General features: G+C 43.3%; 1 protein-coding gene across 1 annotated transcript; it reads right to left on the bottom strand.

Moving 5' to 3' along the window:
- Positions 1-13,467: 13,467 nt before the first annotated feature.
- LOC120969677 (uncharacterized) lies at positions 13,468-15,013 on the bottom strand. The gene is made up of 2 exons (XM_040396912.1): positions 14,694-15,013; positions 13,468-14,620 (listed from the first exon to the last, which is right to left on the bottom strand). The coding sequence occupies exons 1-2, from the start codon at positions 15,011-15,013 to the stop codon at positions 13,468-13,470; spliced, it is 1,473 nt and encodes a 490-aa protein (XP_040252846.1).
- Positions 15,014-22,127: the final 7,114 nt, after the last annotated feature.

The following is a 22,127-nucleotide window of genomic DNA, read 5'->3' as shown; positions in this document are numbered from 1 at the left end:
GGCATATACTTGATCACTTAGCTAGGATCCATCCAGTTGAAACTAATATGCGGTTTCTTTCATAAATGATATAATAACTCATCGTCATCATCATCATCATATAAATATAAAAACTCTTGCATCATATCATCACCAACAACAGTATATACTAGCTAGCAAAGATATCATCGAGTTCAACATGGTCATGATATTATAAGCGTTCATAACACCACAGAAGCAAATCACTCTTTGAGATTAAGTTCAGGACGAAGAACACGGACACGCATGAGAGGACAACAAGTACTAAGAGCATGATAACTAGCTAAATCACTCCTGCTCTCTCTCTCAGGTAAAATAGCATAGAACATGTATAGCTCTCCTGATTCATCATATTGGAGCATGCAGATGAACCCGTCTCCTAATCGTGGGTTGCGCTTCTGATTGCTGCCCCCTAGTACTTCTCTGCGATCGTTAACAATTTTGCTCCAATCTTTCACTATTAAGCATTCATCGCTTTCAGAAATCCTGAATGCACTCATGTGCACTTTAGGATATCTTGGCCGTAAGCTAACAATTGACATGCGACCTTTAGTCTCGATCCACTGAGGCACAACTGTCATCGGGAGTCCCTGTTGAAGAACATCGTATAGTAATTAATATACTTAGCAATGAAAGTTTAGCTTGAAAAATAATGTATGCAAAAGATGCACTGAGGACTAATAGTAAAAATCTTACCATCTTTCCTAAATACATGTGACCGTAGTTCAATACGATCACTATTGGTCGCATGTTTTGAGTACTAAGATTTTCAAATTCAGAAAAATGATTTCTCTTAACAGCATCAAGATCCTCAAGCCATGAAACATAATGACTTATCTCCTCGCAGGTTAGTTCAGCTCCGGGACAGTAGTAGGTCCTGTCTACCAAGCGCCGGACATGTTTGCTTGAATGGAAATAAGCTGTCAATAGAAATTAGTTGTCAACTATTTTTGAATAAACAATATCAAAGACATAAATATGGTTGAGAAACTCACATAATGGTAGAACTGGAGGCGTCTGCACATCGACTCAGATGTCTCTATTACCTTCAATATCATCTTCCGGACGAATATCAAAGGTGATAACCATATCAGGCTCAAATGCATAAGCCTTGCATAGTGCTTGCCAAGTTTTGCATTCAAAATAGGTGTACGTGTCTGCATTGTATAATTTGACGTTGAAAGTATAACCATGCTCGGTCTTCAGGTAAACTCTCTTTACCTCCATAGTTTTCATAGCACTGAAACCTATCTTATCCAAGACAAAAATTCTTGCATGGCAGGGGATGCGCTAGTAGGTAGTGAAAATTTAAAATTATAAGTTGAAGCAAATGAAGCATATATAAGTCATGCTTAATTACGAAAAAAGACTTGTCGTTGTGACTTACTGTATCCACTTCGAAGGTCTCATCCAGCTTGATGCTGAAGCGCCTATCATCAACAAAGAAATTTCTGTCGCACAGGCCGCGCTGATCTTCACAGAATTCGCACTTAATGAAATCTTTTTCGTCGTCAGACGACATTTCCTATGTTCATATAGGTGAAACATTAAACACTTACTAGTTCTATTAATTCAACTAATTCAACTACTTATATTAGTTCAACTAGTTCTATTAATTCAACTAATTCAACTAAGCATTTAATAAAAATAAACTTGTTCTATTAATTTTCTTACTAAAATAAAGTAGCTAGTTCTATATAGTAATATTTTAGTTAGATCATCAAATCTCAGATATCTAAATTTTCTTACTAAAAATAAACTAGTTCTATTAATTCAACTAAGAATTTACTAAAAATAAACTAGTTCTATTAATTTTCTTACTAAAAATATATATAAAGTAGCTATATATAGTAATATTTTAATTAGATCATCAAATCTCAGATATCTAAATTTTCTTACTAAAAATAAACTAGTTCTATTAATTCAACTTATTCAACTAAGAATTTACTAAAAATATACTAGTTCTATTAATTTTCTTACTAAAATATATAAAGTAGCTATATATATAATAATATTTTAATTAGATCATCAAATCTCATATACCTAAATATTCTTACTAAAAATAAACTAGTTCTACTAATTCAACTAGTTCAACTAAGCATTTACTAAAAATAAACTAGTTATATTAATTCAACTAGTTCAAATAATCTCATATACCTAAATTTTCTTACTAAAAATAAACTTGTTCTATTAATTTTCATACTAAAAATAAACTAGTTATATTAATTCAACTAGTTCAAATCTCATATATATACCTAATTAATATCTAGCTAATTCATCTAAAATTGACATTAATATTTAACATCTTTTCCATATAATTCATCTAACATTAACATTCTAACATTCTTATCTACGTAATTTATCTAACATTAATCTAAACAACAGAAAATAAGTAAAAACAATACGTGTGTGTGTGTCTCTGTGTGTGTGTGTATGTGTGTGTGTACGAGCGGGGGGCGGCGGCGTACGGGCGGCGGCGCGAGACGGCGATGCGACGGGGACGGCGCGATCAAGACGGCGACGTAGTACGGGGCGGCGGCGACGGCGACGACGGGCGGCGGGGGCGACGGCGGTGACGGCGACGACGGGCGGCGGGGGCGGCGAGGGCGGCGCACGATGGGTGACGGCGCGGCGGCGGTGGCGGCGATGTCGCGCGAAGTAGTTGGAGAAGAAGTGGTGGTCGATGAAACTGAATTTTTCGTAAGTGCCATATATATAGGAGGGGCCTTTAGTACCGGTTGGAGCCACCAACCGGTACTAAAGGCCAATTTTTGCTAGGCCAAGGGGCGGGAAACTGCCCCTTTAGTACCGGTTCATAGCTCCAACCGGTACTAAAGGCCCCCTTTAGTACCGGTTGGAGCTACGACCCGGTACTAAAGGGGTGCGCTGGCGCAGGAGCGGTGCGGGCAAGTTTAGTCCCACCTTGCTAGCCGAGGGGCGCCCGCACCAGTTTAAAAGCCCCGGCGCGGCTGCTGTCTCGAACTCCTCTCTATAGCAGGCTTCTGGGCCTAACTTCGGCGCGCTGCCCTGTGAGCCTGCTGGCCCTTCTGGGACTGTATTTGAAAACCCTAGGTCTGGCAGGCCCACTGGGCAGCGCCCCAACAATTTTTTATATAATTTTCTTCTATTTATTTCTGAGTAGTTTTTTGCTGTATTTAGTTTCTTTGTGAATATAAAAAAAATTATATAGTTTTTTTCTTTTCTGCTATTTATTTTTGAGTAATTTTTTATATATTTTTTGTCTTTTCTATTTTATTTATTTTCTGTTTTGTTTTTTGCACATCCTATGTGGGTGAAATGATGATACCATGCCAAGTTTCGGCATTTTCAGAGTTTATTTTGTAGTGATTTTCAATTTCACGGTCATTTAGCTCTCTAAACAAATCGATAAATGACTGAAAAATAGCAAATGATGTCAGAAAGTGTTGAAAATTGATGACGTCGCTTTGAATGGTGCGTACGGAACGCAAAAAAGTCTGCAGTTGTAATAAGTTTTAAAAAATGAAGTGCCAGTGTAACAGATGAGTTCTCGTCCGAAACCCTGATACTCCGAAAGAGATTGTCCAGTTTGTACACGAAGTGCGTCCAGTTTTTGCCGTAACCCTCTCTACTCTTTTGCACATGCTATGTGGGTGAAATGATGATACCATCCCAAGTTTCGACATTTTCAGAGTTCATTTTGTAGTGATTTTCAATTTCACAGTCATTTAGCTCTCTAAACAAATCGGTAAATGACTGAAAAATAGCAAATGATGTCAGAAAGTTTTGAAAATTGATGACGTTGCTTTGAATGGTGTGTACGGAACGCAAAAAGTCTGGAGTTGTAATAAGTTAAAAAAAATGAAGTGCCCATGTAACAGATGAGTTCTCGTCAGAAACCCTGATACTTCGAAAGAGATTGTCCAGTTTGTACACGAAGTGCATCCAGTTTTTGCCGTAACCCTCTCTACTCTTTTGCACATGCTATGTTGGTGAAATGATGATACCATGCCAAGTTTCGACATTTTCAGAGTTCATTTTGTAGTGATTTTCAATTTCACGGTCATTTAGCTCTCTAAACAAATCGGTAAATGACTAAAAAATAGCAAATGATGTCAGAAAGTTTTGAAAATTGATGACATCGCTTTAAATGGTGTGTACGGAACGCAAAAAAGTCTGGAGTTGTAATAAGTTTAAAAAAATGAAGTGCCCATGTAACAGACGAGTTCTCGTCAGAAACCCTGATACTTCGAAAGAGATTGTCCAGTTTATACACAAAGTGCGTCCAGTTTTTGCCGTAACCCTCTCTACTCTTTTGCACATGCTATGTGGGTGAAATGATGATACCATGCCAAGTTTCGACATTTTCAGAGTTCATTTTGTAGTGATTTTCAATTTCACGGTCATTTAGCTCTCTAAACAAATCGGTAAATGACTGAAAAATAGCAAATGATGTCAGAAAGTGTTGAAAATTGATGACGTCGCTTTGAATGGTGCGTACGGAACGCAAAAAAGTCTGGAGTTGTAATAAGTTTAAAAAAATAAAGTGCCCATGTAACAGATGAGTTCTCGTCCGAAACCCTGATACTTCGAAAGAGATTGTCCAGTTTGTACACGAAGTGCGTCCAGTTTTTGCCGTAACCCTCTTTACTCTTTTGCACATGCTATGTGGGTGAAATGATGATACCATGCCAAGTTTTGACATTTTCAGAGTTCATTTTGTAGTGATTTTCAATTTCACGGTCATTTAACTTTCTAAACAAATCGGTAAATGACTAAAAAATAGCAAATGATCTCAGAAAGTTTTGAAAATTGATGACGTCGCTTTGAATGGTGCGTACGGAACGCAAAAAAGTCTGGAGTTGTAATAAGTTTAAAAAAATGAAGTGCCCATGTAACAGATGAGTTCTCGTCAGAAACCCTGATACTTCGAAGGAGATTGTCCAGTTTGTACATGAAATGCGTCCAGTTTTTGCCGTAACACAAGAAGTCCGGAGTTGTAATAAGTTATTAAAGATAAAAAAGAGGCACAATGCTCGTTAATTAGCTTCAAGCCTTTCGGAATAGTGCAAACTGCACTACACATAGCTCCGTGCAGTCTACACTATTCCTCAAGGCTTAAAGCTAAGCAACGTGCAGATGAGCATTGCGCCTCTCCTTCATCGTCTCTGTACTCAGGACTTATAAACCGCTCCTAGTGCCTCTCTCTTCGCGAGGTGGGACTAAAAACAGCTTACTAAGAAACTATAGTACCGGTTCATGGCACGAACCGGTACTAAAGGTGTCCGTGGGGCCCCAGCCTGACCACAGCCTGACGCAGCCTCATTAGTACCGGTTCGTGACATGAACCGGTACTAAAGGTTGCTCACGAACCGGTACTAATGATCTCCGCCCGCCTAGCCGTTGGAACCGGCACTAATGGACACATTAGTGCCGGCTTAAAATCAAACCGGCACTAATGTGCTTCACATTTGACCCTTTTCTACTAGTGCCCGCATCCGTCCAGACTATACGGTCCGGACGTATTTTGTCATCCAATGCGGTCTTGTATCCGTCCGCGGGCCGGTTTGGGTATCCTTTTTTCCACAAACTGGAAGCAAAGTAGGGGGCGGGAGGGGGGGGGGGGGGCTTTGTGGGCATTCAAACCACTGCTGCGCACGCGTCAGGCAACCTTATCCCACCCAAAATCCTCTCCCGAGATTTCTTTCCAACGGACGTGCCGCTTCCCGCACCGCATTCAAGCCAGCCAAGAGCACCGCGGGCGTCGTCGTTATTGGCCGCGGCGGCCCTCCGCACCACACAGGAGGTAGCGGGCCGGCTACTCCGCGAGCGCCAGACATCGACCGAACAAGGCTTCCGCGGGGGGTCCACTCCCTTCCGGCGCTGGAGGGACGACGATGACACGGACGACGATGACGGTGCGGTCGGGTAGGTTGGCCAAGCGTATGAGGTCGTCGTCCGCTACAAGTTAGCCTCCTAGGTTGTTTTTTTTTCTTCTAGTTCTTAGTTAAACGGTCAGAATATCTCAGCCATTTTACATAAATTATGTCCGAACTGTAATGAAATCTGTATTATTTGATATAATTTGTCTAGTTTATTCAAATTTGATTTGAAACATATAAGGTCAGTTATGGATTGCCGGACTCCGCATCGTTGTCCGTGAGCTGGTCCCGGCCCACCCGTCCGCGGACAGATACGGTGTTCGGTTCGAGATTTCAGCAGTGTAGACGCCCTAATTTCTTAAAACCAATGGTCTTTACTCTCTCTACTCCTCTAGCAGATCTCTCTCCCATTATCATCCAGCCTATGCAACCGGTCACCCCGAGAGTGCAGGCGTTGTCATCGGCCGCCCTCCGACGCGTCAAATCAAAATTTTTAAGGCGTGCTTTTTGTCGTGGTACCTAGATGACTTTCCGCCAAAAGAAATAAAAAAAGTTGGCACGCAGTCACGTAGTGTTGGGTGTGGCTAGCTGCATATCTTCGATCACGAATTCACGAGCGTGTGTGTGTGCATCAGTGCATGGGGCCATGCAAGATTATACAATGAGCATGCGTTTGACGGCAACGGAATCGTCGCTAGTGATGGCAATCGATCTTTTCCCGGCCATCATCAAGCACCATTCCGGCTGGTTAACGGTGAGTGCACGATGCCTATTGCCTATGCCATGGCGGCCCCGGCCGGTCGGCCACACACTCAGGCGATCGACGACGACGATCACACGGTGACACTGGTACATGGGCCCGCGTGACCCTGCGCAGCGTGTGTTTGTTTGTTGCTCTTTTCTGGGTAGACGCAGGGTAAAGCGAGAGCGACTTGTCCAAATGGCCGTTTTCAAAATACAGTGGCGGCACAAAAGGACAGATCACAGATGGATCGGCTGCCCCACGAAGCCCGATCGTGCATGCATGTACGCCAATTCCGCGCCCATCGTTATCGTCAGCATATGTGGATCGGGCAAGGGAGCTGGGGCCGAATGTGGGGTGGAACACATGGGCACATGGCGTGGAGCTCTTTCTCGCGGCCTTTCCATATCGCTTACCTACCAAATAGCCACATTTAGCACGCGGGGTCACTACTGTCCCCTTCGTGGGTCACTGCCTCCTTGATCCTCCTTTTGCAGCACACGCTACCTCCTCAGGTACAATGTATGAAGGTCAGGAGTACCTTTGGCGGTACTCTTAATTGTTACTCCCTCCATCCCAAATTACTCGTCGCGGGAATGGATTGAAATGGATGTATCTAGAACTAAAAACACGTCTAGATACATTCATTTTCGTGACAAGTATTTACAGACGGAGGGAGTACGTACAGTCGTGCACGAGGTTGCAAGTTAACCCAACTACCGTTATGTTGACCAACCTAGGTGAACCGGAGCGGCATAAATTCGCTCTATCGGACATACCGTTCCTCTTCGGTGCCGTTGAGTGTCGCCAATATGCTCGTGGCAGCCTGGATAATGCGACGGTTTTTCGGTGTGTAATTTGGTAGCGGCGAAGGTGCTCAAGTGCCTGCCCGGTTGTGTTGTGGGGTGTTGGCCTTCCCACGTCTTGTATGTGCTGTGGTGCTTTAGTACTAGGCTAGCTAGACATTGTTTAGGTTTTTGTCGGTTATGAAAAAAATACGTCTTCACCCTCGTGAGAACCCTAGTCGTCGTGCACCATCAATATCCGCCACCTCCCTCCCGATACCAGCCCTTGTACCCTATCCCTTCTCCCATGCGGAGGCGAGGGCCTCTCCATCAGTGCGGTCATCTCTTCTGGTCTACCCCGCTGTCACTGCCTCCAGCCTTACTAGGGTGGCAGTGGATCACTAAAAATATCTATGAAGGCCTTCATCCCGATCACGGTGGAGTGGCGACATCGGGTTGTCATCTTATTGGGCCGCAATCTATATACCGGTTTTGCTGTTTTTTTGGATCTGTGTTGAGCTTTAGCCCCATGGTGTGTAGTACACCAACCCAATGATGCATGAGGCCCATCATGTGTGGCACACAAACAACTGGTGGGGCGTCGCTCATTTGGCTGGTGTACGACAGACGATCGTGTTGCCAGGACGGTTGCACTTCGATGTTGCATGAGTATGCCGCAATAGTGATGTCCACGGTCTGATCTCGGATCGTTCATGATGGTATGTCGATATAGTCAGATCCCATGCTCCTTGGAGGTTGCTCTCCCCTTGCTACCACTGGTGGTGGTGGAGCTTTTCCTCCTTTGGACGTGCGAGCGGTGGCTCACTATTTTTGTATCTAGTCTTTATGTGTCGACGCTACAATATCACAAACCATTGTTGCGAGCATGCAAACGGTTCCCGCGAGAGAAGCTGGATTAGCGGATTCTAGTGGTCATTCATTGTGTTGCCATCTCCCCATGCTGATAAGTGGAGGCATACTGTAGGAGGTATAGGAATATTGATTCAGTCTGATTGGTGATGATCTTTGTCGAGTCGGTTCGGCAAAGGAGGATTCAGTGATGGCCTTGGCGGACATCTCTGGAGGACACCATGGTTGATTCACTCATAGTACTAAGTGGAACAATTGTTAGAAGATCTACCATCAAGATGGTGACTAGAACACAATTTGATATCCAGGGTGTGAAAACCTACATTCTAGCCTGCACTAGTTGGACCTGGCGACAAGAACTTGTTTCGTCTCTTTATTGAAGGCATTTTCTTCGTGTTGATGCTTTAGCCTCAATTGGTTGGACCTGATACCCGGAGTGAAAATCTTTGTGGACTAGGATGGGGAAGGAGGGAGCGCATTAGATAATTCTCTTAACTTCTATTCCCAAAAGGAAAGGTAAATCTCGTAGCTAGATCATTAAGCAACATTGGAACTTAAATCCTATAAGAGTGCTGACATTACTTAGTTGCATGAACTTGTAAAATTTATGAGCATGTTTGGCTCATCACTAACTATGGAAAACCATGGCTTGCACGGGGAAGTGTGGCGAACAAAATAACCACTATAAGTGTGAAAAGATTTGGCAAAAGAAAAAAACAAAGCCTATCACAATTAGACCATATAGCTAAAAATGTGTGGCTAGGCATAACTGGAGCAATGGATCAAACACAACGGTAAGGTATTGTGGCATGACTAAGGTTAAGCGTGGCCGCCTCGCTACAAACCAAACATGCTATATATCATCAACATACATGACAAAAATATGGCCGCGCCCACTTATTTAAATGAATAATAAAGATGTATCAGACTTAGAAGGCACTAATCCAAAATTGTGCAACTTTGAGCTCAAACGGATGTACCGTGTAGGTGTATCTTGCTTAACGCCTTACATGTAGGGACAACAACGGCAATGGGGTCCCATACCTGCCAAACTAATGGGGGGTTTCATCTATTAGTGGGTGGGGACAGACAAAAACTTTCCCATGGGGATATTTACTGAATTTATTTATTCCCCGTAGGGTAAAACAGAGATAGGGACGGTATATGATTCCTCAGACCCGATACCCATCAGGGACCCGTTTTTAGATATGACATGTAGGACCATGTATATTTCTACACACACGAAGTGATCAACCCTAAAAAAGTTACAAACAAATTAGTAAAACAGTCTTAGTCCTACCTCGCGACCTCACCTCAGGAAAAGCGTATGTTCAAACTATTATGTACTTTGTGTGGAAACATGCTCGTTATGGATTGTTATGTGTTCACTAATGGTGCATACGACATATTGTGGCTACCTCTCACTATTAGTGCATTATGTCATTGTTTTATTCACATGTATATTGTTGCTTAAAGACTCCCATATAATATAGAATATGTTTATCTCCATCGCCAGAGGTCGTCTCATGCACTGATGTATACATGTCCTCCATGGATACAACAAGAAATACAAGGCAAATAATAGTAATTTTAATATTAGGACTAAAAGTTTTATCATAATCTATGACATAAATCTTAAATCTTATATACTTAAATAGTTGATCTTCACTACTTCTATTTATCTCAACATGCACACATGCCACATCATCACACATGTCACATCATCAACTCCACTACTTTTATTTCTCTTAGTATGCATGCATGAAAATGCTACCTATACTAATTCCTTCAACATGCACACATCTCACTTTATCAACCCAGCTAATTTTATTTCTCTTAACATGCATGAGAAATACTACTTAATAAATATTTTATCACTATATAACAATCAAATACAAAAATCATATGTATTTTGAATCTTTAGTTTCATATTCAAATTCAAATTAAACAAATTTCATCAAAATAATATGTTGCAACCAATTCCCGCATGTTTCCGACGCAACGCACGGGGTGTAATCTGGCTGCTTAATTTTTTTGGCACTAATTCTACAAGATTCTTTTTAGTTTTGCTCGCTTCAGTACTTGTAGTCGTCACTGGGTGATCTACGGATCTGGATGTACTTTTTATTATTTTCTGATGCTCATTGTACTCCCATGTTTCATGATTAAACATGAATAGATCGGAAGTAAAAAAGATCCGCGGGGGGTGTGCAAGGTAGCCTAACCTTGGGACAGAACTGAATGGAATCTTGCGTACCTATACTTGCAAAATATCACTCTCCTAGGTATATACGTGTCCAGATATCCACGACATGATGTTGATTAATTGGAAGACCCATTGATTTGACAATTCGTACACACTAAGTTAATTAGTAGGTAAAGATGCGCTAGTTTACTAGCCAGGACTCTGTCAAGTCATCTTATCGGGGATATTAGTTAATTAGGTGATAACATAGTAAGCTAGGTAGGCGGGAATACATTAGGCGTGCACATGTCTTAGCCGTCCAAGTGTCCCATGCTCCTGTGCTTTGCTCAAATTAAGGATCAAGCTGCGTGATTCGATTTGGCCTAATTGTCAGCTTGATTGATTTGTTTATTGTGTGTACGTATTGTTTACCAGCTGATCGATGCGAACTTGATTTTTATTTTCAGCTGAGGCTAAAAATGAGTATCCAGTTGTTTTGCATCAAACTGAGTGGTTATGCCTCGCTGGCTAGTAGACTAGCTTACTTGGATCATGATTCATGAGCGATATGATGCTTTTGTACATTTGACATTGTCAACTATGGGTGTTATGCCAATTGGTTAATATATTTGTGAACTTAAGTCACCATTATTTGGTTGATTGTGAGAATGATGTTTCGTAATTAAGGTATTACATATATTTTTCAAGTGCGGTAACCGGAAATTCTTGAAATAGGCTTTCGCCCCGTTTTATAAATAAAGCAAAGATCCATACAACCAACATCCAGATAAGCCATAAAGGCGACGACTGGGGCACTACTAGAAAAAGGCCTGCTAGTGGCGCACCTGTTTTGCCTACTAATGGCGCACTACAGGTGCGCCACTAGCACCACGCATTAGAATTTTTTACTAATGGCGCACCACAGGTGCGCCATTAGTATCTACTAATGGCGCACCAGGCAGTGTGCCATTAGTATAGCCCACGGTGCGCCATTACTATCTGACTTAGTAATGGCGCACCACATAGAAGTGCGCCATTAGTAACAAAAAAAATTCAAAATTTTTTTCAGAATTTTTTTTCAAATTTTTAATGGCGCACCACATAAAAGTGCGCCATTAGTAACAAAAAAAAATTCAAAATTTTTTTTTCAAATTTTTTTTCTTAATCTCGGGTCAATATGCTTATCTCAAGTCAAATCGCACTAAGTGGTCAAACTTCCCAGAAGGTCACCCATCCTCACACTACTCCAGCCCGAGCACATTTAACTTCACAGTTCTACCCAACCCCGGCACCACCTCACTTAACAGGCACTTGTTGATATATCTACCATATCAATCCTATTAAACCTTGTTGATGTCTAGGACTTTGTTCATGTTTATGAGTATGATAAAATTTTGAAAAATATTTCAAACTTTCCGGTCATATTACGTATCATTTTTTTGAAAAAGAATTCCAAAAAAAATTCAAAACCAATTTTTTTTCTGTTACTAGTGGCGCACCTAGCAAACGAGGTGCGCCACTAGTAAGTTTGAATTTTTTTGCCTCTAGATCTTGAAAGCCCCGTAACTTTTTTTCGGTTAGGTTTTTGAGGATTTTGAAAATGTTTAACGGGGTTCCCCCCGTTAAATTCGGATGTAACTTTTCGAGTAGATGATTTTTCATATAAAAAACTTTTTAATCCGAGTTCATATGCAAAAGTTATGTCCATTTTACAAATTCCAGAGAGATTTTGCAAATAAAGTCGAAATTCATATTTGTAAATTTTCCCAACAACTAGACCACATATCACATGGGAAACTTATTTTCTTTTATTTTTTTGATATTTCCATCATTTTCTTTTATTTTTTTAAAACTGAAAAGGCGGTCCGGGGGGGTGCATTCGATGGAATTTTTGGGTCAAGTTAGTAATGGCGCACCGTGGGAGTGGTGCGCCATTACTAGTTTTGAAAAAAAATTGAAAAAAAATTACTAGTGGCGCACCGTGGATGTGGTGACCAGGGAATTTGAAAAAAAAAATACTAGTGGCGCACCGTGGATGTGGTGCGCCATTACTAGTTTAACTAGTAATGGCGCACCAGGGGATTTGAAAAAAAAAATACTAGTGGCGCACCGTGGATGTGGTGCGCCATTACTAGTTTAACTAGTAATGGCGCACTATCCCCTGGTGGGCCATTACTAGTTTTGAAAAAAAAATAAAAAAAATTATTACTAGTGGCGCACTGTGGATGTGGTGCGTCATTAGTATTTGGACACTAATGACGCACCAACACATGGTGCGCCATTAGTATATAGTAGTGGCGCACCACATGTCTGGTGCGCCATTAGTGTCCATATCATCTATAGCCCTTTTCCTAGTAGTGGGGCAACAACACAATAATGCCCAAGGAGAAACATAAGAGAAAGGAAAAACAAGGCCACCTAGTGGCGGTCGACGAGCAAAGCTAAGATGACGAAAGCCGACATGCCGAATCCACGAGGGCATCCAACATGGTGTCTAGACGCTCGCGGTCGTGCTGCCTAGTAAGTCGGTGCCATTGCTGCAGAAAAGCAAGGAGTTTGAACAAAGAGTCAAATGCCTGCCTCGGGAACACCTTCTCAATCACCATTTTATTTCTTGTCGTCCAAAGAGTCCATGACATGGCCGCAAAGATCAGCCAGAATATGCGGCAGTGTTGTCCTGGCATGGAGGAAGTCCACGAGATCCAGGGCCTCCCAGTCGGGCCTTAGTGCCTCACGGATGAACTGCCAAAGGACCCGAGCTGCCGTGCATGAGAATATGATGTGGGTCATAGTCTCAGGGACCCTGCATAAAGGGCAAAGTCCATCACCCGGGCCCTGTCGCTTGAGCACCTCGGTCCCCGAAGGGAGGCGATTTCTAAGAAGCTGCCAACCGAAGATCTTTATCTTCAAGGGCATGGGGGCCTTCCACAAGTTAGATGGCCAAGAGATAACGGGGAGGCGGCCTAGAGCCTTGTATGCGGATTTGACAAAAAACTCATCCGAACCTTAGAGCCGCCACGATACAGTGTCCGGATAGTCCGGCAACACTGGCGGCAGGGCTGCCAACAGTCTAGTCCACTCAACATGCTCTGCCTGCCCAAACATCCGGCAGGACCGGATATCCCACTGTCCCGAACGTGATGCCTCGGAAACTAGGATAGACAGGTCCGTGAATCTAGAGAAAAGGGTAGGGAAGCCCACCCTGAGGGTCTCGGTACCCATCCATGGGTCTAACCATTGGGTCCCGTCCCCATTACCTATAGTGAAGGAAATCTCAAGGCGGCTATCCTCCTTTATCTTTTGGTTGGACCGCCAAAACCGGGAACCTCCCGGTCGTGAGCACGCCAGGAGAGGTTCACCTCTCAGATATTTTGCTTGAATCAGCTGTAGCCACAGTCCTCCCTCGCCGCGCATGATCCGCCACACCCATCGTAGCATAAGTGCAACGTTCATGCGATGGGACGCCATAATGCCCAGCCCACCCTGGTCCTTGGGCCTGCAGATATTTGCCCACTTGACCATGTGATACTTCTGGCGGCCGTCTGCGGCCTGCCAAAAGAACCCCGTGAGCTCCTTATCGAAGGATCCATGAACACCTTCCGGTAGGATATACAACCCCACCAAGAACATGGGGAGACTCACCAGGTTAGCAAAACTAAGGATCGATTTACTCCCCTTGGACGTAAACCGTCCATGCCAGGGCTCAGCCCGCCTCGCCACCCATTGTACCAATAGATCTAAGACACTCATTAGAATCTTTGAGTCGGCCATCGGTATTTCCAAATAGGTAATGGGAAATGATGCCAGTCCGCAATTCAAGTTATCCGCAATGACGACCTCGCTCTTATCAAAATTGATCTTAAGTCCCGACATAGCCTCAAAGCACAGGAGCAGGAACTTAAGATTCACTATGTCAAGGGTCGACCCTTCCACCATAATCACGGTGTCGTCCGCATATTGGAGGTGGGTGACCCCACCCTCCGGGATCAGATGGCCAACAACCCCTGATATGTGGCCTACCGTCCTAGCTTTGTCCAGGATGCCCACCAAAGCGTGAACATCGATGTTAAAGAGGAGAGGAGATATCGGGTCACCTTGCTTCACTCCCGCAGAGGACATGAAGAAAGGCCCGACCTCGCCATTGATATTGATCGCAGTCCTACCAGATCGGACCAACTACATGATCCAAGAGCATCATCTGTCATCAAAAGCACCGACGCTGAAGTACCAACCTCAAGAAGGACCAATCCAGACGATCATAGGCCTTATGGAAGTCCAACTCGAGGAAGAAACCCTTATGACCACGCGTCCGGACCTCATGAACAATCTCATGAAGGGCCAGGATCCCATCATGGATCTGCCGCCCTTTCAGAAAAGCCGTCTGTAGGGGGTGATCCAAGCGCTCTGCAACAGGGGCTAGATGGGTCGCGCACACTTTTGAGAAAATGCACTCAAGCACATTAATCACCATGATAGGTCGAAACTGGCGGATATCTGTAGCCCCAACTGTTTTGGGGATAAGGGTGATGACCCCATAATTAATCCGGGACATGTCGTTCCAATGTAGAACTCATGGAACATTGGCATGATCACCGGTTCAGAACTTCTGGAATAAGACCACCGGCAAGCCATCCGGCCCCGGGGCCGACCCCGCCTTCATAGAGGCGATGGCCCTGCCCACCTCTTCCGGGGAGAATGAGATGGTAAGCTCTGCATTCTCGCTATCAGAGACTCTTTCCGTCGCCAGCCAGAAGTCCTCCGCCAGGGACACCCCACCCCGGAGTTCCGCCGTGAGTAGCTCCTTAAAGAAGGAGTAAATATGGGATCTAATCTCTTCCAGATGTTCCAGGAGGGTGTCCCCCTCCAAGAGACACAAGATGGAGCACTTCCTACGGCGCCCATTGGCGATCGCTTGGAAGTAAGCAGTATTGGCATCACCCTCAAGCAACCACTTCTGGCCCCCGTGTCATTGCTAGAATAGCTCTTCACACTTGAATATCTCCATCAATGAGGATTCAAGGGCATACCACCGGAGCAAGTCATCAGCCGAGAGGCCGGTCGAATCGGCCTCCTCATCCAGGGCCTTAATCTGGTCCAACAGTTCCCCTTTCCAAGCCCTAAGATCCGCACCAAGGTTGGCTCCCCACCCTGCTACCTCTTGAGTATGCGTTGGTTTTTCCCTTGAAGAGGAAAGGGTGATGCAGCAAAGTAGCGTAAGTATTTCCCTCAGTTTTTGAGAAACAAGGTATCAATCCAGTAGGAGGCCACACGCAAGTCCCTCGTACCTACACAAACAAATAAGAACCTTGCAACCAACGCGATAAAGGGGTTGTCAATCCCTTCACGGCCACTTGCAAAAGTGAGATCTGATAGAGATGATAAGATAATATTTTTGGTATTTTTATCATAAAGATTATAAGTAAAGAAAGCAAAATAAACGGCGACAGAAATAGCTAGTTGACGGGAGATTAATATGACGGAAAATAGACCCGGGGGCCATAGGTTTCACTAGTGGCTTCTCTCAAGATAGCATAAGTATTATGGTGGGTGAACAAATTACTGTCGAGCAATTGATAGAAAAGTGCATAATTATGAGAATATCTAGGCATGATCATGTATATAGGCATCACGTCCGCAACAAGTAGACCGACTCCTACCTGCATCTACTACTATTACTCCACACATCGACCACTATCCAGCATGCATCTAGAGTATTAAGTTCATAAAAACAGAGTAACGCATTAGGCAAGATGACATGATGTAGAGGGATAAACTCAAGCAATATGATATAAACCCCATCTTTTTATCCTCGATGGCAACAATACAATACGTGTCGTTTCCCCTACTGTCACTGGGATCGAGCACCGCATGATTGAACCCAAAGCTAAGCACTTCTCCCATTGCAAGAAAGATCAATCTAGTAGGCCAAACCAAACTGATAATTCAAAGAGACTTGCAAAGATAACCAATCATACATAAAAGAATTCAGAGAAGATTCAAATATTGTTCATAGATAATCTTGATCATAAACCCACAATTCATCGGATCTCGACAAACACACCGCAAAAAGAGTTACATCAAATAGATCTCCAAGAAGACCGAGGAGAACTTTGTATTGAGATCCAAAGAGAGAGAAGAAGCCATCCAGCTAATAACTATGGACCCGAAGGTCTGTGGTAAACTACTCACACATCATCGGAGAGGCTATGGTGTTGATGTAGAAGCCCTCCGTGATCGATTCTCCCTCCGGCAGAGCGCCGAAAAAGGCCCCAATATGGGATCTCACGAGTACAGAAGGTTGCGGCGATGGAAATAGGTTTTCGTGGTGCTCCTCGATGGTTTCAGGGTACATAGGTATATATAGGAGGAAGAAGTAGGTCGGTGGAGCCACGAGGGGCCCACGAGGGTGGAGGGCGCGCCCCCCTGCCTCGTGGCCTCCTCGTTCGTTTCTTGACTTCCACTCCAAGTCCGCTGGATCACGTTTGTTCCAAAAATCATGCTCCCAAAGGTTTCATTCCGTTTGGACTCCGCTTGATATTCCTTTTCTGCGAAACACTGAAATTGGCAAAAAAACAACAATTTGCACTGGGCCTTGGGTTAATAGGTTGTCCCAAAAATAATATAAAAGTGTATAAATAAGCCAATTAAACATCCAAAACAGAATATATAATAGCATGGAGCAATAAAAAATTATAGATACGTTGGAGACGTATCAAGCATCCCCAAGCTTAATTCCTGCTCGTCCTCGAGTAGTTAAATGATAAAAACAGAATTTTTGATGTGGAATGCTACTTAGCATATTCTTCAATGTAATTTTCTTTATTGTGGCATGAATGTTCAGATCCGAAAGATTCAAGATTAAAGTTTAATGTTGACATAAAAATAATAATACTTCAAGCATACTATAGTTTGGCCATGCTTCATTTTCGTCACACAAGACGCTCTCATCTTGCACAACCCCGATGACAAGCCAAGCAATTGTTTCGTACTTTAGTAATCTCAAACTTTTTCAACTTTCACGCAATACATGAGCGTGAGCCATGGATATAGCACTATGGGTGGAATAGAATATGATGATGGGGGTTGTGTGGAGAAGACAAAAAAGGAGATAGTCTCACATTGACACGGCTAATCAACGGGCTAGGGAGATGCCCATCAATTGATGTCAATGCAAGGAGTAGGGATTGCCATGCAACGGATGCACTAGAGCTATAAATGTATGAAAGCTCAAAAGAAACTAAGTGGGTGTGCATCCAACTTGCTTGCTCATGAAGACCTAGGGCATTTGAGGAAGCCCATCGTTGGAATATACAAGCCAAGTTCTATAATGGAAAATTCCCACTAGTATATGAAAGTGACAACACAAGAGACTCTCTATCATAAAGATCATGGTGCTACTTTGAAGCACAAGTGTAGAAAAAGGATAGTAGCATTGTCCCTTTTTATTTCTCTTCTCTTTTTTTCCTTTTTTTTTTCTTTTTTGGGCCTTTCCTTTTTTTGGGACAATGCTCTATTAATGATGATCATCACACTTCTATTTATTTACAACTCAATGATTACAACTCGACACTTAGAACAAAATATGACTCTATATGAATGCCTCCGGCGGTGTACCGGGATGGGCAATGAATCAAGAGTGACATGTATGAAATAATATGCATGGTGGCTTTGCCACAAATACGATGTCAACTACATGATCATGCAAGGCAATATGTCAATGATGAAGCGTGTCATAATAAACGGAACGATGGAAAGTTGCATGGAAATATATCTCGGAATGGCTATGGAAATGACATAATAGGTAGGTATGGTGGCTGTTTTGAGGAAGATATAAGGAGGTTTATGTGTGATAGAGCGTATCGTATCACGGGGTTTGGATGCACCGGCGAAGTTTGCACCAACTCTCAAGGTGAGAAAGGACAATGCACGGTACTGAAGAGGCTAGCAATGATGGAAGGTTGAGAGTGCGTATAATCCATGGACTCAACATTAGTCAAAAAGAACTCACATACTTATTGCAAAAATCTACAAGTCATCAAAAACCAAGCACTACGCGCATGCTCCTAGGGGGATAGATTGGTAGGAAAAGACCATCGCTCGTCCCCGACCGCCACTCATAAGGATGACAATCAAAGAACACCTCATGTTTCAAATTTGTCACACAACGTTTACCATACGTGCATGAAACGGGACTTGCAAACTTCAACACAAGTATTTCGCAAATTCACAACTACTCAACTAGCACAACTTTAATATTACCACCTTTATATCTCAAAACAACTATCAAGTATCAAACTTCTCTTAGTATTCAATGCACTTTAAAGTTTTTATCTTGGATGCCTATCATATTAGGACTAATTTTATAACCAAAGCAAATTACCATGCTGTTCTAAGGGACTCTCAAAATAATATAAGTGAAGCATGAGAGATCAATAATTTCTATAAAATAAAACCACCGCCATGCTCTAAAAGATATAAGTGAAGCACTAGAGCAAAAAATTTTAGCTCAAAAGATATAAGTGAAGCACATAGAGTATTCTAATAAATTCCGAATAATGTGTGTTTCTCTCAAAAGGTGTGTACAGCAAGGATGATTGTGGTGAACTAAAAAGCAAAGACTCAAATCATACAAGACGCTCCAAGCAAAACACATATCATGTGGTGAATAAAAATATATCTCCAAGTAAAGTTACCGATGGACGAAGACAAAAGAGGGGATGCCTTCCGGGGCATCCCCAAGCTTAGGCTTTTGGGTTGTCCTTAGATTTTACCTTGGGGTGCCTTGGGCATCCCCAAGCTTAGGCTCTTGTGAAAGGATCGAGAAGAGGTGTCTAGAGGGGGGGGGGTGAATAGACTCTAATCAAGAAAAGTTGCAGTTTTTATTTCTTTAGGTTTATGTGGAGATTTAGCACAAGTTTAAGCATTCACAATACATATCAAGCAAGCATGACAAAGAGTATATGAGCAGCAGAAAGTAAAGCATGCAAGTTGCAAGAATGTAAAGGGATGGGATTGGAGTGTGCAAACGCAATTTGGAGACACGAAGATTTTTTATCAGTGGTTCCGATAGGTGGTGCTATCGTACATCCACGTTGATGGAGACTTCAACCCACGAAGGGTAACGGTTGCGCGAGTCCACGGAGGGCTCCACCCACAAAGGGTCCATGAAGAAGCAACCTTGTCTATTCCACCATGGACGTCGCCCATGAAGGACTTGCCTCACTAGGGTAGATCTTCACGAATTAGGCGATCTCCTTGCCCTTACAAACTCATTGGTTCAACTCCACAATCTTGTCGGAGGCTCCCAAGTGACACCTAGCCAATCTAGGAGACACCACTCTCCAAGAAGTAACAAATGGTGTGTTGATGATGAACTCCTTGCTCTTGTGCTTCAAATGATAGTCTCCCCAACACTCAACTCTCTCTCACAGGATTTGGATTTGGTGGAAAGAAGATTTGAGTGGAAAGCAACTTGGGGAAGGCTAGAGATCAAGATTTATGTGGTTGGAATGGAATATCTTGACCTCAACACAAGTGTAGGTGGTTCTCTCTCAGAAAATATGTGTTGGAAGTGTAGGCATGTTCTGATGGCTCTTGATACGTCTCCGTCGTATCTACTTTTCCAAACACTTTTGCCCTTGTTTTGGACTCTAACTTGCATGATTTGAATGGAACTAACCCGGACTGACGCTGTTTTCAGTAGACTTTCCGTGGTGTTATTTATGTGCAGAAACAAAAGTTCTCGGAATGACCTGAAACTCCACGGAACGTCTATTTGGAAATAATAAAAAAATCCTTGCAAAAGATGAAGACTAGGGGGCCCACACCCTAGCCACGAGGGTGGGGGGCATGCCCTCCCCCCTAGGGCGCGCCCCCTACCTCATGGGCCCCCTGGAGCTCCTCCGACCTCAACTCCAACTCTATATATTTGCTTTCGGGGAGAAAAAAATAGGAGAGAAGGATTCATCGCGTTTTACGATACGGAGCCGCCGCCAAGCCCTAAAACCTCTCGGGAGGGCTGATCTGGAGTCCGTTCGGGGCTCCGGAGAGGGGAATCCGTTGCCGTCGTCATCATCAACCATCCTCCATCACCAATTTCATGATGCTCACCGCTGTGCGTGAGTAATTCCATCGTAGGCTTGCTGGACGGTGATGGGCTGGATGAGATCTATCATGTAATCGAGTTAGTTTTGTCAGGGTTTGATCCCTAGTATCCACTATGTTATGAGATTGATGTTGCTATGACTTTGCTATGCTTAATGCTTGTCACTAGGGCCCGAGTGCCATGATTTCAGATCTGAACCTATTATGTTTTCATGAATATACGTGAGTTCTTGATCCTATCTTGCAAGTCTATAGTCACCTACTATGTGTTATGATCCGGCAACCCCGAAGTGACAATAATCGGGACCACTCCCGGTGATGACCATAGTTTGAGGAGTTCATGGATTCACTATGTGCTAATGCTTTGTTCCGGTACTCTATTAAAAGGAGGCCTTAATATCCCTTAGTTTCCGCTAGGACCCCGTTGCCATGGGAGGGTAGGACAAAAGATGGCATGCAAGTTCTTTTCCATAAGCACGTATGACTATATTCGGAATACATTCCTACATTACATTGATGAATTGGAGCTAGTTCTATGTCACCCTATGTTATGATTGTTACATGATGAACCGCATCCGGCATAATTCTCCATCACCGATCCAATGCCTACGAGCTTTTCACATATTGTTCTTCGCTTATTTACTTTTCCGTTGCTACTGTTACAATCACTACAAAACACCAAAAATATTACTTTTGCTACCGTTACTTTTGTTACCGTTACCACTACTATCATATTACTTTGCTACTAAATACTTTGCTGCAGATACTAAGTTATCCAGGTGTGGTTGAATTGACAACTCAACTGCTAATACTTGAGAATATTCTTTGGCTCCCCTTGTGTCGAATCAATAAATTTGGGTTGAATACTCTACCCTCGAAAACTGTTGCGATCCCCTATACTTGTGGGTTATCAGCTCTCTCCACGAATGAAGAGTGGGTGGAGGGGTATATATAGCCTCCACACAAAATCTAACCGTTACACACAAATCACCAAACTCGGTGGGACCGATTCAAAGAACTCAGTCAGACCGATTTGGTTCATAATATGATTGTTAGGCATTTCGGTGGGACCGAATGGATCAACTCGGTGGGACCGATTTCGTTAGGGTTAGGGTATAACGTAATCTCGGTGAGACCGATTACACAAACTCGGTGAGACCGATTTTGGTAATAGACTAACAGAGAGTTGGTCAGGCAAACTTGGTGGGACAAATTCGCTCATCTCCGTTAGACCGAAACGTTATGAAGGGGTGACAGAGAGTTTGCATTGCAATCTCGGTGCGACCGATTGCAAATTTCGGTGAGACCGAAATTATTGCAATAGGCAACAGAGAGTTTGCAATCCCATCTCGGTGAGACCGAGATCCCTATCGGTGAGACCGATTTGATTAGGGTTTCTGGCAGTGGCTATGTCAAGAGAACTCGGTGGCTCCGGATAGAAAGAACCGGTGGGGCCGAGTTGGACTTTTGGTTTGGGACATATGTGGATGTGAGAAAGTAGTTGAGGGCTTTGGAGCATATCAGTAAGCACTTTGAGCAAGCAAGCCATTAAGCAACACCTC

Source organism: Aegilops tauschii, chromosome 1 (assembly GCF_002575655.3).
Source record: "Aegilops tauschii subsp. strangulata cultivar AL8/78 chromosome 1, Aet v6.0, whole genome shotgun sequence".
Taxonomy (NCBI): Eukaryota; Viridiplantae; Streptophyta; class Magnoliopsida; order Poales; family Poaceae; genus Aegilops; species Aegilops tauschii.
This window is presented reverse-complemented; position numbering and strand designations above follow the sequence as displayed.

Excerpts from the sequence above, each read along its gene's own strand:
- LOC120969677 (XM_040396912.1), bottom strand. The coding sequence starts at position 15,013 with ATGTCCCGGATTAATTATGGGGTCATCACCCTTATCCCCAAAACAGTT. Across the intron at positions 14,621-14,693 it reads CTGGATTGGTCCTTCTTGAG|GACTGCGATCAATATCAATG; the intron begins GTTGGTACTTCA and ends CCGATCTGGTAG.